This window comes from Parasteatoda tepidariorum, chromosome X1 (genome assembly GCF_043381705.1).
Source record: "Parasteatoda tepidariorum isolate YZ-2023 chromosome X1, CAS_Ptep_4.0, whole genome shotgun sequence".
NCBI lineage: Eukaryota > Metazoa > Arthropoda > Arachnida > Araneae > Theridiidae > Parasteatoda > Parasteatoda tepidariorum.
The window spans coordinates 40,722,168-40,738,382 of NC_092214.1; the positions used below are offsets into that span (position 1 = coordinate 40,722,168).

General features: G+C 28.6%; 1 protein-coding gene across 15 annotated transcripts in view; it reads left to right on the plus strand.

Moving 5' to 3' along the window:
• The window catches only part of LOC107439180 (uncharacterized), a 56,478-nt gene extending 41,189 nt beyond the window's left edge, over window positions 1-15,289 (plus strand). For 8 of the 15 annotated variants that reach the window (XM_071187350.1, XM_071187351.1, XM_016051675.3 and 5 more), the window contains 2 exons: window positions 625-744; window positions 4,653-6,748. In XM_071187350.1, the coding sequence (XP_071043451.1) occupies window positions 4,939-6,207 (1,269 nt within the window). In that variant the 5' untranslated portion in view covers window positions 625-744; window positions 4,653-4,938 and the 3' untranslated portion in view covers window positions 6,208-6,748. Of the gene's footprint in view, window positions 1-624; window positions 745-4,652; window positions 6,749-10,758 lie in introns of those variants that run through there. The other 7 variants (XM_071187352.1, XM_016051679.3, XM_043045705.2 and 4 more) reach the window with 4 other exon arrangements.
• Window positions 15,290-16,215: the final 926 nt, after the last annotated feature.

Consider the following 16,215-nt stretch of genomic DNA (forward strand, 5'->3'; position numbering starts at 1 on the left):
TTTACTTAACTATAATACACTGTGTTAAATAGTTTGTGATAATAATTTTGAATGTGAAATAAAATAATATGTACTACAAAAGCACATTTATTAAGGGATTAATTATTTCTTTCGACTAATTTTTTATTAGTTAGTAACAGTTATTTATGTTTTTTGCTGGTTATTAAATGTTTGCTTGTTTTCTATAGCTAGTTTTTTTTCCTGATTATTAATTCTTGTCAACTAGTGTTTTTGCTGATTATTAATTGTTAGCTTATTTTTTGTTAGTTTTTTTATAACCTTTGATTGTATAGCTTACTTTAATTATTAGCTTTTATTTAAGTTTGAAAGTTGATATTTAGCTTGCTTTCCTTTGATAATTAATAATTTTAATGATCAATAAATTTTGTAATTAAAAAAGCATTATAATTTTTATTGTATCATTTCTAATATTTGGCGGCACACAAAAGTGCTGCGGCACAGTGGTTGAGAATCACTGTTTTAACCATATAACCTATTTAATAGCATTAATTGAATTATGAGACAAATTGCGTTTATATTTACAGAATAGAGGCTGGAAACTTTGTTGTATGATTAAAATATTTATTTCTTATCGAATCTTACTCAGCTTTTTTTCTGTTTTAGAGTACTCTTCAGTAGATTTCCAAACCCACTAATATTAATATGAAGAAAACTCCTGATCACTTTATGTTTGATTGTCCATAAACAGATGACCAAGGCCTGTTGTAAGTCTACATTTTGCAGGTTAAGTATTAATTCTTCCAGATACTCAGATAAAACTTAAATATAAATGGATGCGTTATAACATGAATAAATCAACAAAAAAAAAGCTTTATTTATTTTTTTTCCATCAAAATATTTACATTTTCTAAGATTTTGTTTAGCATAAACAGCATTTATTATTAAATAAACCTTTTTGTTTGAAAAGCAATATGACAAAATTATAGCCATATTTATATCTTATATGAATATAAGAATATAAAAATTTTCCACCATAAAACATATCATTCAGCTGCTAATTATAATAAGAACTACCTTAAACTTTCAATATTATAATGACTGATAATCATTTTAAAAATCTTATAATGTCTGATTTATCAGCGACAGAGAGGGGGAGGACGGCATCCAAATGAGAAGGATATCCAGTCGATGAGAGACTTAAACTTTATTATTAATTAACTTTAAGTGTTTAAGTTAAGTGTTGTTATTAATAACACTTAAACTTTATTTATTTATTACCTTTATTATTAAATTAAGTTTCTTACAGGTAAATATTTTCCTGAAGCAAAATATTTTGTGAAGAATAAAATATTATTTTCAAGTAAATTTGATGATGAAGCTCTAGATCAGTGGTGCTCAAACTAGGGGTCGCCAAAAGTTTTTTGGGGGTCGCCAAATTTTTATGAAATGCATTATCCCTGCATGCTGCTTACCATATTCATACTCAGAGGCTTAATTCAGAAGGTGGCGCCTCATATGGTATTTAATCACTGTATGATTCATCGGCAAGCTCTTGTTGCAAAAGATATGGATGAAGAGTTGCACAATGTATAACAAGACGCTGTTAGTTCAATTAGCTACATTAAATGCAACAGTCACAACAGCCGTCTCTTTTCAATATTTTGCAATGAGATGGGCTCAACGTATAAGAGATTACTGTTACACACCGAAGTCAGATGGCTTTCACGTGGGAAAATACTACGAAAGTGTACATGTTTTTAATCGAAAAGAAACATAGATTGGCAAGTTATTATATCAATAAAGTTTGGCTAGGGAAGCTGAGCTATTTTGTTGATATTTTCGAAAAACTTAACGACTTAAATTTGAGCTTGCAGGGTGAGAATTCAACTATCATAACTACAGCCAGTAAAATTCAAGCTTTTAAGTATAAGCTTAGTCTCTGGCAAACTGAACTGAATAAAAACAACACCGACATGTTCCCTAGCTTTAACGATTTTATCAAGGAAAATAATATAGATATATTTACATTTAAAAACATCATTACCAATCACATTGAAAAGTTACAGAAAATTTTTTCGAGAAGATTCGAAGATTTTCTTGAAAACGATCTTGGTTGGATTCGTGATCCATTTTCCTTTGACATATGCAGTTCAACTCTTCAAATTAGTGAGAAAGAGCAATTGATAGATCTAATTAGTGATTATACTCTTCAAAATCAATTCAAGACTCAGCCTTGCCAAAAATTTTGGCTATCCGTGGAAAAACAATACCCCGTTTTATGCAAGAATGCCATCAGAGTGTTAATACAATTTGTATCAACGTATTTATGTGAAACTGGATTTAGCAAACTAGTTTCAATAAAAACTAAATACCGCTCGCGTTTAAACCCTGAAGATGATATGCGAATTGCAATTAGCAACATACATCCAAACATCGATGAGATAATTAGAAACTTGCAGCCACATACATCTCATTAAAGGGCAATCTACTGATTTTTGTGTTATACAAAAAGTATTTTCTTAAAATTATAAATAAAATTAATATGAGTCAAATATGATGATGTTTTTATTCGATGAAACTAAAGAAATGCCCGATATATACATCGTATTTGTGAACATTTATCTCTAGGGGTCACCAAAAATTTTCTCTCTACAAAAGGGGTTGCAGTCGAAAAAAGTTTGCGCACCACTGCTCTAGATCATTAAAATTTAAACATTTTGCATTTAAGTAAAAAAAAAAAAAACGTAAGAATATTTTTGTTATATTTTAACCTAGAATTAACTTAATTTTTTACCTTCGATTAGCTTTCATTTACAATACGCAAAAAATTTAAAATATAGATTTGATTATTTTTTTCAAAAAAAAGTTAAATGGGCTTCTTTTTTTTTTTACTTTCATTTCTTTTTGAGCTAATTATTTTAACTTTTAAGGAGCATTAAATTTAGAAGTTTGTCCCGCGCATCCAAATACCGCTGATCATATTTTTTGTTTTAATCCGTTATAATGCTTAATTATTTATTTTTTCAAAGAAAACTGGATTCTGAAAAAGAAAAAAAGACAGGGTTAGCTTTTTGTTTAATTTTATGATTGGGATTCAGTAACTGCTAATTTTTAGTCAATGACAAAGTTGGTAAAAAGAAGAAAGGAGAATAATTTTTCAATGCATCTAAAACTATTTTTTTTTTATTTAAATTCATTGTTAATAAGTTTTTCTAATACTTAAGACCAAACATATATAAAACTGCTAAAAAGGTTTTTTTTTCTTAATTTATTCAGTGCAAAGTGTGTCCTGAATGAGAATAAATAGACTTATCTCTTATGACTGATTAGAAGTTGGAACATTCCAACTTTGAAGATAAACCAAAATCTAGAAAATGTGATTGCAATACACTAGACAGAAGCGCGGTCAAAAGTTCATACATTTTTATGTTAATATTTATTGCAACTAAAATCACAAACAAAATCGTCTTTCGGCAAACAATTGTTTGTCGAAAAAATTTCATTTTTTTAATTGTTTAATTTTTTTAATGATCCTTATTGATCAAAAATATAAGAACATTTATATCATTTCAAACTGCATTATTCCGTATGCGATAGAATACTAAGTGTCTGCACTTTGCAAAGGCAAATCGATTGGATACTTCTCAAGAAATTATTAAAATACGAAAAATAATATATTGATTGTTATTCTTTTTCCTCCACAAGTACTTTTTTTTGTTTTTGTATATGCATTGTTCATTAGTTAAGGAGGAGAAATGAAAATTAAGTACTCGATACACATAGAAGGCAAAGCCCTCACTCACTTCCTCATCACTAATTCTCTCATTTACATTAAGTTCGAAAGCTAAAATTAGGATTTTGTATTTTTTATGAAATGAACAGAAAAACTAAAAAGTTTCACTTCGATATTTTTAAATTATCGGAGTAATTAGAGGCAGTTACCCCAATTGACAGTATAATGCTAAATAACCCGTTACTATCTAAATAAAAATCTTCAATTTTGGACAATGTGTTTCTTATTAATATAAAAGGAAAAACAAAAACTATTTCATTTTGATGTTTTTAATCATCAAGGTAATTAAGGATAATCATCTTAATTTACAATAATGCGAGATAACACTTTCCAACCAAAATAGGAGCCTCAAATGTTTTTTTGTCAAATTATAAGAGTACGCTAAAAAAAGAAGTTTTTTTTAGAAATTAAATTGCTATCGAGACAGTAATATTAAACATCCGTACTACCGGTTAATTGGTGCAGCAGAGCCGATTGCGGCAGCTGTGCTATTAAACCACGATAAATTGAGTTCGTGCAGGTGAACGACTTAGAAGAAATTCAAGATGGTGAGCTTAGCAACCTTAAATAATCAACATAAAGTTTAAACCCTTAACCTAATTTAGTCTTTAACCCTTACCAAGGGAGTCTCTCACTATGTTGTTGTATTGAGAACTTTTTTACTCTGTTTGTTTTACAAGTTTATAGATAAAAAAAAAAGAAACATAAGCTTATTAGTACGAAAAACATAGAAACTCACTGTTCACTAATAAAGCAATTTTATACCTAGTTAAGTAATGAATCTCTATTTATTAAAAAATTCCCTCCTACGAATCTAAAGAAAATATACCCTGTTTTCATGATGATTTTCATCGAATCTTAGTACTTATTTTCTAACTGACAATTTTTATTTTTCTAGTTTTCTCAGATGGAATTAAACATAACAGTATTCTTGATGGCGTATCAGATAGCAGAGAAAGTTTGTGCAAAATTACCAAATGAAACTTTTTCGACCGAACGAATGATGAAAAGAAATGTGGAACGAAATAGAACTTCATGAAATTCAAGGAAATGTTTGTAAATAGGTAGAAAAGGAGGGTAGAACTTTTTTACTCGTAAATTTTACAAAATAAAAGACACGCAGCTTATAAATTTTTCTTTAGAAGTAGTTTTAGGAGAAAATTAAATTTTTTCGAAATGAAAAAATGGCTGAATATTGGAACAGAGAACAGCCTCTAGATCTTAGAGTAAAGAATTCAACAAAAAGAGTGAACAAACCTTATAATCGAGATAATGTGAAATTCGAAAGTACAAGTGAAAGAAATTGTATTCTTGCCTCTCTTTTAAAACAGCCTTCCTCTTCAAAATCAAATGTAGAATTTGTATCAAATTCAAGAAATGGTTTTTTTCTGAACAATGCTTCAAACTCATTTGAAAACAATTCTTCAGCAACTTTTATTATCCCTCGGCAACCGGAAGTTATCCAATCTAACTTTCCAACACATCATTCATCATCCGGCTCAATTCATCAAGGAATTATTAGCAATATTAAACATGAAATAGGTTTTAAAACAAATGGTATAAAGCAAGAAACTGACACAGATGAAATTACTATAGTGTTTGACAGTTATAGGGACTTAGCAAATGGCTTGAGTAAAAATTACAACACTCAATCTACAACTGAAGATGCATCATCAGGATTTGTTCCGAACTATCGCAAATTTTATGCTCGTTGTCATAGCAATAAATCATTCCATTCAAGATTAATCAATCAGCAAAATCTTAATCTTCAAACTTTCAGTCAATCAGACTTTCCATTTTCTAATTTTCCTCAGCGAAATAATGAGCTTGGTCATATAAATTCAGTACAGTACCAAAGTAGAATTTTGAATGCACACTTTCAAAATCAAAATGTTCCTTCTATCAAAATCGAGCAAGACATAGAAAAGCAGGATTCTTCTGAAAATTATAAACACGAGAAAGATAAAATTCTAAAATGTTTATTGACTAATACGGTAAATGATAAAATTTATTTGTGTAATAATAATTATATACTGCAAAATTCTGTATACGACAAGAAATTGCAATATAGTGATGTGTTCTTAAGATTTAGGTATCCTCAGTTGAATCAAAAGCAGCAACAATCATGCCATATTTATTACCCTGAGGCAGTAAGAACAGTTCAAAAGGATAGCATATTAAAAAGCTTACTAGTTACAAATCGTCTAAAACCAGATATTGCTCAAGGTTCTTCTGGTTCATACAATGCTGGTTCTCCTGGTAGTGAGTCTACATCGAGTAGTAGTACAGATTCTGGAGTATTTAGTGACATTTTACCTGATGAACGTCGTCGAATTTCAAGAGGTCCTAGTAACAGGTATATTAAAACAGGTACAGGTGCAAGTCTTGAAACGTTGAAAATTCTGCGTCAAGTAATAATGGAGCGGCAACAAAAAACTGATCGAGAACTTTGACAAAAAGACAATTGATAAACCTTTTCAAAACATCATACTGTTACTACATTGTTGTGAGAGCTTAATCTTGAAATGTTATTTCTAAATTATAGTACAAAGTACATACACTACTAATTTACGAAGTAAATATATTTCTAAATCAATATTTAATTTTCCCTGGGCTGAAAAGAATACTTATGCGTGGACAGATGTGGTTATAATAAACAAGTAAAGTACAATTTTATTTATATTTTTGTAAAACTCTTCTGTTTTCCTTGGCACACATAATTCAAGAATATAAAATATTTAAATAACTAGGTATGATATAAAATAATTCTACTTTTTAACAAATGTTATTTTGATTCAGTTATTGTATGAACTTCATTGAGACAATATTGAAGTTGTTTTCAATCGTCGAAGCATAGTGAATCTCTAAACTCATATTTTTAAAAACAAATATGTTGAAATAAGCATTTATATTTTTGAAATTTACAATCTGATGTATTACTGCAATGTAATTACTGGAATATAACTTAATGATCATAAAGTGTCCTAAAATGTATGATTTTACTTAACTAAAAATTAGCGAATAATTCTAAAAAACCGCTATTTATAGAATCATTTTCTCAAAAAATTGTGTTGTTTTTTTAGTTTTAAAATAATATTTCTTAATTAAAAATTGCGTATCAAGAGATTTCTTAAATTACAAATTATACTACATAACATAGGCAATACAAGCAATAACATACGCAATTATGCAACATATTCAACGCAATACAATACTGTAAACAATGCAAAGTTAGAATAACAATGGTATCACAGCTTTATATCGCTAGTTATGCTTGGTCATCCAGTGCTCAAATGATAAACAAAAAATAACATAAACTTAACAATTTTAAAAAGATTCAGGTTTTTATGTCTCGAATCTTTCTTGAGAATTAGAATGAATTGTCTCTACGTTAACCCTTTCAGGGTTGACAAATGGAGAAAGAGGCTCTCCCTCAGCCCACAAACTCCGAATTTATGAATTGTTACGTACTAAAACGTAAGTTTGCGCGTACTAATACGTAATGTAATACAAGAGTACCGTGTTGAGATCACGTCAGTGTGATCTTGGGCCAGCTAGAGTCAAAAAGGCTCATTTTTATATGAAAGTGTGAACCGTGAAGGGACAATGTACGATCACTGCCCTGAAGGGGTTAACCGTGATTACACTAAAGTAATTTTTTAAACTAACTGACACTTAATCTAATGAACTGGAAAACAGATTTACGTATGTACTAAATCTGTTGAAGTTAGAAGTCGTTGTAAATCTTTTAAGTCAATCAGTTGAAATCATAAGCTGTTATCTAGACTTGTTCTTTTCATGTAAACGACTGTCAAAAAGTCTGCAGCTTCGTTAAAAAAGAAAAACAAACAAAAAAACAATAATTGTATTTAAAATAAATAAATTAATTAAACAAATATTTCAGTGAATTTGTTCAAACAGTCGACATTATTAAAAATTTTTAATATTTCAGCTAGCGTGATAGTCAAAAAACTACAAAATGTTTCACATTTTCGACCAAACTTATTGAGTTATGAGATTGCTAATGTTTAGTAACGTCGATGAAGAGGGGAAATACATCCTTTATTATTCTTCAAAAATAAATAAATATCGTTAAATATTGCCATATTGATATATTTTAAAAAATCGGTAAAAAAAATAGAAGTGAAAAAAAAGTTTGAAGTAAAAAAAATAGAAATAAATGGACAGAAATTAGTGTTTTAAAGAAGAAAAAAAATTTCGAACTCTGGCAAAATATTATCGAAGTCCATCAGCAAAAGAAAGATTAAAATAATCAAACTCATTAGTTTAGTGAGGCTGAAATGAATACACCTTCATACAAAAGTAAACTAATTTTGATCATTTTAATCCGTATTTGATTAAATTCTATATTATTTCACCAGTGTTTGATTTTTTTCTCTTAAATATCAGTTTTCTGCATCTAATAGTCTAAGTTTTTGTTTTTATTCTTTACAACGAATATAAAACATAAACATGAAGAGCGGTTATTACGGATCATCTTGTATAAACGAGCTTTATTGGTTCACAAATAAAAGAGAAAAGTTTTATTTTGATGCACAATTCACCCCTTCTAATGTTTTTAGTTCATTGCACTAGGAAGACTCATTAAGAATTTTATTACCATTAATATCAGTGCTATTCCTGATTGAAATTGTTTTTGCTTTTAAGTTTTAAGAGAAATGCTAATTAATAACATCGACTTTTCAATAATTTATCTTTTAACAAAAACTTTAATGCGTTGAAGATCTCAATCCTTTATATTTTTGGATCAAAACTTTACTTTGTATTAAAGGTATGAGGGCAAATACGTGAAAAATAAAGATAATTTTTCAACCTAATATTCTATTTCTTATAAGAATAACAATTCATTTAAGAATTAAATAATTAAATATTTAATTCATTTAAGAATTAAATATTTGAAAATAAATGTTCAGTATCTTATTACACCACATAAAATTGATGAGAAAAATCGCTAAAACGGAGAGATAAGTAATGAAATATAGATATTTTTAATACTCTTCTCTAAAACTGTTTATTCTAAAATTCCGCAAAATTCTGATTAAATGCCCTCTTAAACTTAGACGAAAATCAATAAGATATTGACAGAGCGGATAAACGGATAAACCAAAGCTGGAGTATAAACTTAAAACTTTGATCCATTTTTACAATTGAACATTAGTTGTTGTGCATGAGATAAAGTGGGTATGTTGAAGGACATGCATGCACTTGCTGACAATAATTAATATTTCTGATAATAATGCTACTTTGTTATTAATACCTTTTTGTTAATAGTACTTTTTTGTCAATAATAATGATCTGCATTTACTCCATCAATGCTTATTCATGTAAAATAACACTAGAAGCAAAATAACTTTTGCCTTCATTGGACCAATATTAACGAATCTTGGCTCAATAAGGGTTCAAAGGGCAGTTTTCTCCCTATATAGAATATATATTGGCCCTATATAGAATTTTTTGATTCACTCAATATTTTACAGCCACTTTACAACCAATATAGATCCTATATAGTATTGTCAGATTCCCCCGATATTTTATATTCATTATTCAGCCAATATAGGCCCTATATTAATCCTATATAGGTAGATATTGGCCCTGTATAGGACCTATGTTTAAAAAAAATTTAGACATACCAACGTTGATCTCTCGGTGCATGTTCTTATAAGACCCATACTGAGCCAATTTTGAGCCCAACTGGGCCAAGGTAAAACTGTTGCTAGGGGACCAATGAGCTATGCAAATAAACGTGCTTAATACTTTTTTTGCTAATAATACCTAATATACTTCTTTGTCAACTATATTTTATATGTCAGATTTATTTCTAAAATAAAAGTGTGAATGTAGATATAATGTTGCTAATGTGCTTGAAACTTATTTTTTTTCATAATACCTAGTACTTCTTTGTTAATAATACAGATTAATACTTAAAATAAAAATATTGTGTTATCTATCTAAGGTGTTAATGTTCTTTCTTTCAACGGAAATTCGGTAGATAAATGTATTCTAAATTAATATGTATTCGAGAAAGATGTTTCCTATTATTTTACTCTTGATACAGAGTGTCTCACTGTTTAAGAAATAAAACATGATGAAACAAATACTTTTCGACTTAGAAAATGTAGTAGTAAATTAAAAAGGTAACTAAGAGGCTCTAGAGCATTAAATCGAATTTTTTAAAACATATTACTACAGATATAAATAATTTTCAAGACGTAACATTTAAAAAAAAAAATTAAGCTCTTTATTAAAACTACATTTTCAAAAAAAAATTTTTTTAACTGTTATTTCTTCAAAAGTAATCAACCGAATTATTTAACTTATTTATTTATTTACCTACTTATTTGTTTTACACTCCGGCACTATGATCCATGATGCACCATGATTTCCCTAAAAATTTGACTCCAAAGCAATCTATCTAGTGCCTATTACTTATTCCATTTCCTTCTTTTAAACTCTTGAGGTCTCTATCAACCTTATTTATCCATCTTTTCTTCGGTCTTTTCCGTTTTCACCAACCCATCGGTGATCGTCCATTCTCTTCATGCGTGCACGTGTCTCAACCATAGGAATCTTTTTTATTTTAAATCGTTTACTAAATCTTTTTCGTAAAACAGTTTTTGTATTCTATGGTTGAAAATACAGTGCCCACTATATCGTTCTCCCTTACATTTACAATTCCGAGTTCTATGGCGAAAATATATATTTCATCATGTTCTATCTCTCCTTAAAATTAATAGGACAATAAAGTTAACAATTTGTTAAAACATCATACATAGATGTATGATAAATTTTACAAATTAGCTTTTTATTCTCTTTTTTTTTTCAAACTGTTACTTGCCTCTTAACCAATGCTCTATCTAATTTGCTTTTATGTTTGTCAAAATTAATCATTCTCAGTTGTTCTGGGTCTTTTTCAACCCAAATCTTTTATCAAATTTTATAACACCATATAAAGGTTTAAGTACACCCTTTAATATATTTTGCAGGCAAATGGAAGAAAACTAAATCCAACTGAAGAAATCTTCCGACACCTGGTACCTTTTTTGGATCGAAAGTTACTGTAATGCTTGTGGAGCGTCTCAACTTGGAACAACTTGTTTCTTCGAATTCAAGGATCAGAACTACAGGATCAGAACTACAGAAAACTGTACGAAGCAGCAAATTTTATGGAAACGAATTAAATGATGTAAACATTATAAAGCGTCATCACTGTGAAATCACCTTTAATTTATTAACACATATCAAAACTGTTTTCCAAGCAACAAAGTTGTATAACAACAAATTTACTGTGCTCAATCATTTAGTGAGTTTGAAGATTTATGTGAGTGAGTTTGCTTATAAAGTTATTTTCAGCCATATAGCCACATGAAGAAACAATTATCCATAGAAACAATTTGAAAATGTGAAGTATGATATGACTGCGATAGAATACATTGTTTTTCCTCATTAACTCGTACAATGATAGTGTTATGAAGTATTGTGCCATTAAGAATTAAAATACGTATTTTGTTTTAACTGCATAATATTTCGTAATTATGTATATCCTATGTAGGATATGAATTTTTTGCCAGTTACTATTTTTTTGTACATGTCTCTCTCTCTCTCGCTCTTTCTTTCTATCTTTTCGTTTTTTCCCCTCTGAATCTAAAAAATATTTTACAGATTAATTACATATGTCTTACAAAAATTTTCTTCTCTGTTTTTTTTTTAAAATTTAAATGCTCCATTACCAAAATTCATAGAGAAAAAGTTTTTTGCAACTACTAAAGATTTTTTCAGTGAGTGGGAGTATTTCTGGAAAACAAATGAGCTAAAATAAAGCACGAATCTCCTGAATTTTTTAAAACCTGGAATAGAAAATTACTAAATTATTAATTACTTTTATATTTATTTTTGTACTTTCCTCACTTTTCTATTCAGCCGCAATAAGCCTAAAAAATATAGTTGTATTATTTAGCAAGTGCTATATTTTTTAGCTCAGAAGCATAAGTACATACTCTTTACAATAAAATGAAAAGAAAAGAAAGATATTGCCTGATTCTGCCGTTTGAATAGTAAGCGTTTTTACACACACTGTTTTAAGAAAAAGGTGATTAACACTTAGAATTGCAACTGCATATTTTAAGTTATAATTACTGTTAGATAAAAAATAATGAAAGAAAGGAAACCTTAATAATTTTTAATCTAATAATCGAATTGTCATGTACTAAGAAGCGATTGTAATATCTCGAGGAGCTAAACTTGAATGTACTAATTAATTTATTCATACGATACTTTAAGTTACAATCAGACACAAAAATACTTTTTTTTTTCTGAATGAACCGACGTTATTTTCCAGCGGATCCGGATTCCTCTTCCTCAAAATATGGGGGGGGGCAGCAATCTTGCCAGTACAGTCCCAATAGTTAAGTTGTCGAAAGTTGCTTAACCCATATGTAACGTCCCTTTAATGAGACGGTTCCTTTTTTCAGAAAAGAAAAAAATGGCACCACACGTGTTTTATTACAGTAAAACTTGTGTAAGTTGACCACTTGTGGTGCATTGTTTTAGTGGTCAACTTAGACAAGTGGGCAACTTATAGAGGGGGTGGGCCATTGTTTACTTTTTTGTTTCCTATATCATGTTGCTATATACTTAAAAAAACTTTTTTGCTTGACTTAAACATTTTATTTATCAAATAGCCAAATGAATATCTTAAGAAATGTGTTTAAACCTGAATGAACTTCAATTTGTTACATATAATTCTAATATTTAACTAACTTTTTTAAAAAAATTATTTCGTTAGTTATGCATGTGAAGTGTTTAATAAAAATAATTTCTTAAAATATCAGAACACGAAAACATGTAATTTGAAAACTTCAATTAAACAAAATTATTTGAACACTTTAAAATTTATTCTGTTATTACTACACTTACAAACCTATTTGTATCAAAAATATTCCCTCATTGTTGTTTGGCGTTGTTGTTTAAACTTTACATCAGCCCAATGTTTTGAATGAAAGAAATGTTCGAAAGCTGACCCCCTACGGTTTTCCCAGATGTTCAACTCACAAAAGGGTTTAGATTAGCTTTTTACACTATTTCACCAAACAAATGAAATTTTAACATACATTGCAAAATGACAGAAAATTTTCTAAATTTTTTTTCCCGGTCAACTTAAGAGGGTTTTAGAATAGAATTTCATAATACTCCTAGACAAAATTGACTTATTTTAGAGGTCAACATACAGGATAGACAGGTGGTCAAGTTACAAAGGTTTTGCTTCTTTGTATTATATAAGAAAAATTCCGTTCTTGATAATTGAGGTCAACTTATGCAGGTGTCCAACTTACAAGGTTGGTCAACTTGGCAGGTTTCACTGTATTAGTATTTATGTTGCAAAAACAATATATCAATGATATAAATATTTATATTTATATTAGAAATTGCTTTTTTAAATCTAAAGTGGTAAGTAACAGAACGAAACATTACTTTTTTCGTATTAGTGCTTTTTATATATATAGCACTTTTTTAGGTCATGCATTAACGGTTCATGTTAATTGTGTTATTTGCACTTTTTTACGTATTTCACCATATCTCTTAGACTATTTAAGAGAATGAAAAATAATAATAATAATTTCACATACTTATAAAAGTGACTTATCCAAAGACATGTTCTAGTAAAATATATTTTTTAAATCTATTAATATTATATAGCTGTATTTTATTATTATTTTTTATAAATAATAAAACATTCATTAGATAAATATTTCATTGTTTGCTTTAATAACGGGAAATTTTGGATTATAAGACATACAGATTTGATTGAATTTGATTTTGAACTTAACGAAAAAATATAGACTTAGAACGAAATCGGGCAAATAGATGTTTTGGAGCCATGGTGGCTCAGGGGATAGAGCGTTCGCCTTCCAATGAGGTGAAGCGGGTTCAAATCCCAGCTATGGCTGTTCGATACAAATTCCATACCCGGATCTCACCGACCACAGAGGCTGACGTAAAATATCCTCAGTAGTAGACAGATCATATGTTAAAGTCCCCTTGCCGTCAGGTTAAACGGTGGGAGGTTTTCGTGGTTTTCTTCTTCATGTTATGCAAATGTGGGTTTGTTCTGTCAAAAAAGTGCTCTGAGAAAGCAAATTTCTCCCAATACTTGATCCAGGAGTTCCTTTGTCTTCTGGATTGGGTTCAAAATTACGAGGTTACGGAGTTGAATATTAGTAGTCGTAAACCCAAAATTAGGTCGGCTGTTCAATGACGATTAAGAAATAGTTCTCGCTAAATGAAAATTAAAAATACTACTTTTTTGATCAGAAAGAAGTGCAATTTACATAAAAAAAATTCAAACTGTAGAAAATTCTTCCACCTAAACTATAGGGACCATATTTTCCTAATTGCGGCTACACCATGTCCGATTTTGAGGGTCAAGAATCCAAATTCGTCGAAAAAAAGATATGATTATTCAAAGAACGTAAGTTTCTATGCTTGATATCGTAACTTAAAATGTTATCTGCACAAATTGATTAACATCCTTAAATTTAACCCCTCTATCCATTAAGGTAACATCTAAGTACATAAAAATCTGATAATTAGATCAAAAGTTATTTAGGTGTTCCTTTTTTTTATTTTGCGTATTATATATTAAGTGAAATATATTTAATTATTTTCAATCATATGTAATTTTAAATTGAATGTGATAAAATGAGAATGTAATTTTAAATTGAAATGTGATCTAATTAAATGGTTTAGAAAAAATATTTAATAAGTTATCTTTTGTTTTCTTTTCAAAATATAACGCCAAAACATTTACAAAACATTTTGATACATTTAAAATTAAACTATTTGATTTTTTTCGAAAATCAATGCTAATGAAATAACATTTTATTTCTTCTCAATTTTATATCTCCTTGTTTTGAAGAACTGACTGCATCAACGAGCTTATTATAGACTGTAAAGATATTTTGAGTGGAAATTTTTTAACTAGTTATATTGTTTTATATTTTTTTTAACAAAGGATTATCGTTACTGTAATTAAGGAATTTAGAGCAAAATAATGATCTGCCACACTTTTTCGAGAGAGAGATTTCTTTAGTATTATTGTTTTCGGGAAATAACTTTACAAGTTTCCTGCATTTCCACTTGATAACAACACAATACGCAGAAACGTCTTATGGCTTTCATCAAAATGTTTTCTCAATAATGTAATGTTTCAATAGGTTATTTCTCAATAATTCAATTATTGAGAAATAATGTTGTAATGTTTTCTCAATAATTGAATAATCTCCTAAAATGTTAGAAAATGTGGCTCATCATTAACGAACTCCAAGCTTTTCAATTGTAATATATTAATTTTTGTTTTCTAAATCTGTTTAATTTTGTTTTGTCGCGAAGAATAAAAACCAATATTATGTTATACTTGTTTTTAGCAACTGATTGTATTATTAAGTAATTGTTATCACCTCAGTTATTTTTTAACCCTTTATGGGACAATAATTCAATAAAAAATTTGTTTTGAGAAAAGTTTTAGTAAATATTTTATTTCGTAATCTCTTAAGAGGACTGCGAATTTTAAAATGACTGATTATTTTGTAGGTGAATTAACAAGTTGAGAAAATTATTTGTTAATGATAGCGAATTGAGTAAAAATTTAATTTAACAGTTTAAAAATTTAATCATTTAAACTCTTGTCAAATTTAATAGTCATCAGTATATCGTTTTTATTTTTCTTTACCTGCAAAACCCATTCAAAACAAGTAAACTAACTTCTCGAATTTATATCGAAATTATATAATTAAACTGCTAGCGTTATGTAGAATTACAATTGCTCACAATAAAAATCTAACAACTCCTTTTTTTTTAAAAAAAAAATCTGCCTTCGAGAATTGTTTCGTTTTTAATCAAAAAGCAATGAACAGGGAAGGGTTCCTGACCACTAACGGTAAAGTTTTGATTTTGCTATTGTATCTGAAACTTATCAGTGAAAATTTTCAAGAAAAAAAGTAGTCCACAATAGTAAAGAATTTATAAGATACTACATATTGTGATATGTTTTTATTTTCTGTATTCTAAGAATCTAATCGTATTCTAAAATAGAAGCAATGTAACCCAACAGAAAAAAAATTTCAAAAAATGATCCATTTAAAAAAAACAGTGCTGATCACTGGTTAAAAATATCAAGAAAAAATCACTGTTTTTTTTCCCCTCCAAATTTTTTGGGATAGCAAAGAATAAACCTTGTTATATCTAGTTAATGAGGCTTTTCTACTTAATAAGCTTATACATATCTAACACATATATCTTTTATTAATAAGCCTGTGTACTTTTTTGACGTAATAGGTCCCCGAAGTCCTCTTGCCGTCTCATAAGTTTTTGTCAGTTTTGTTTTTATGTACAACAAATAAGGTCTAGTTACATTAAAAAAGTTCTTCACGAAGGTGAGTTTCTCC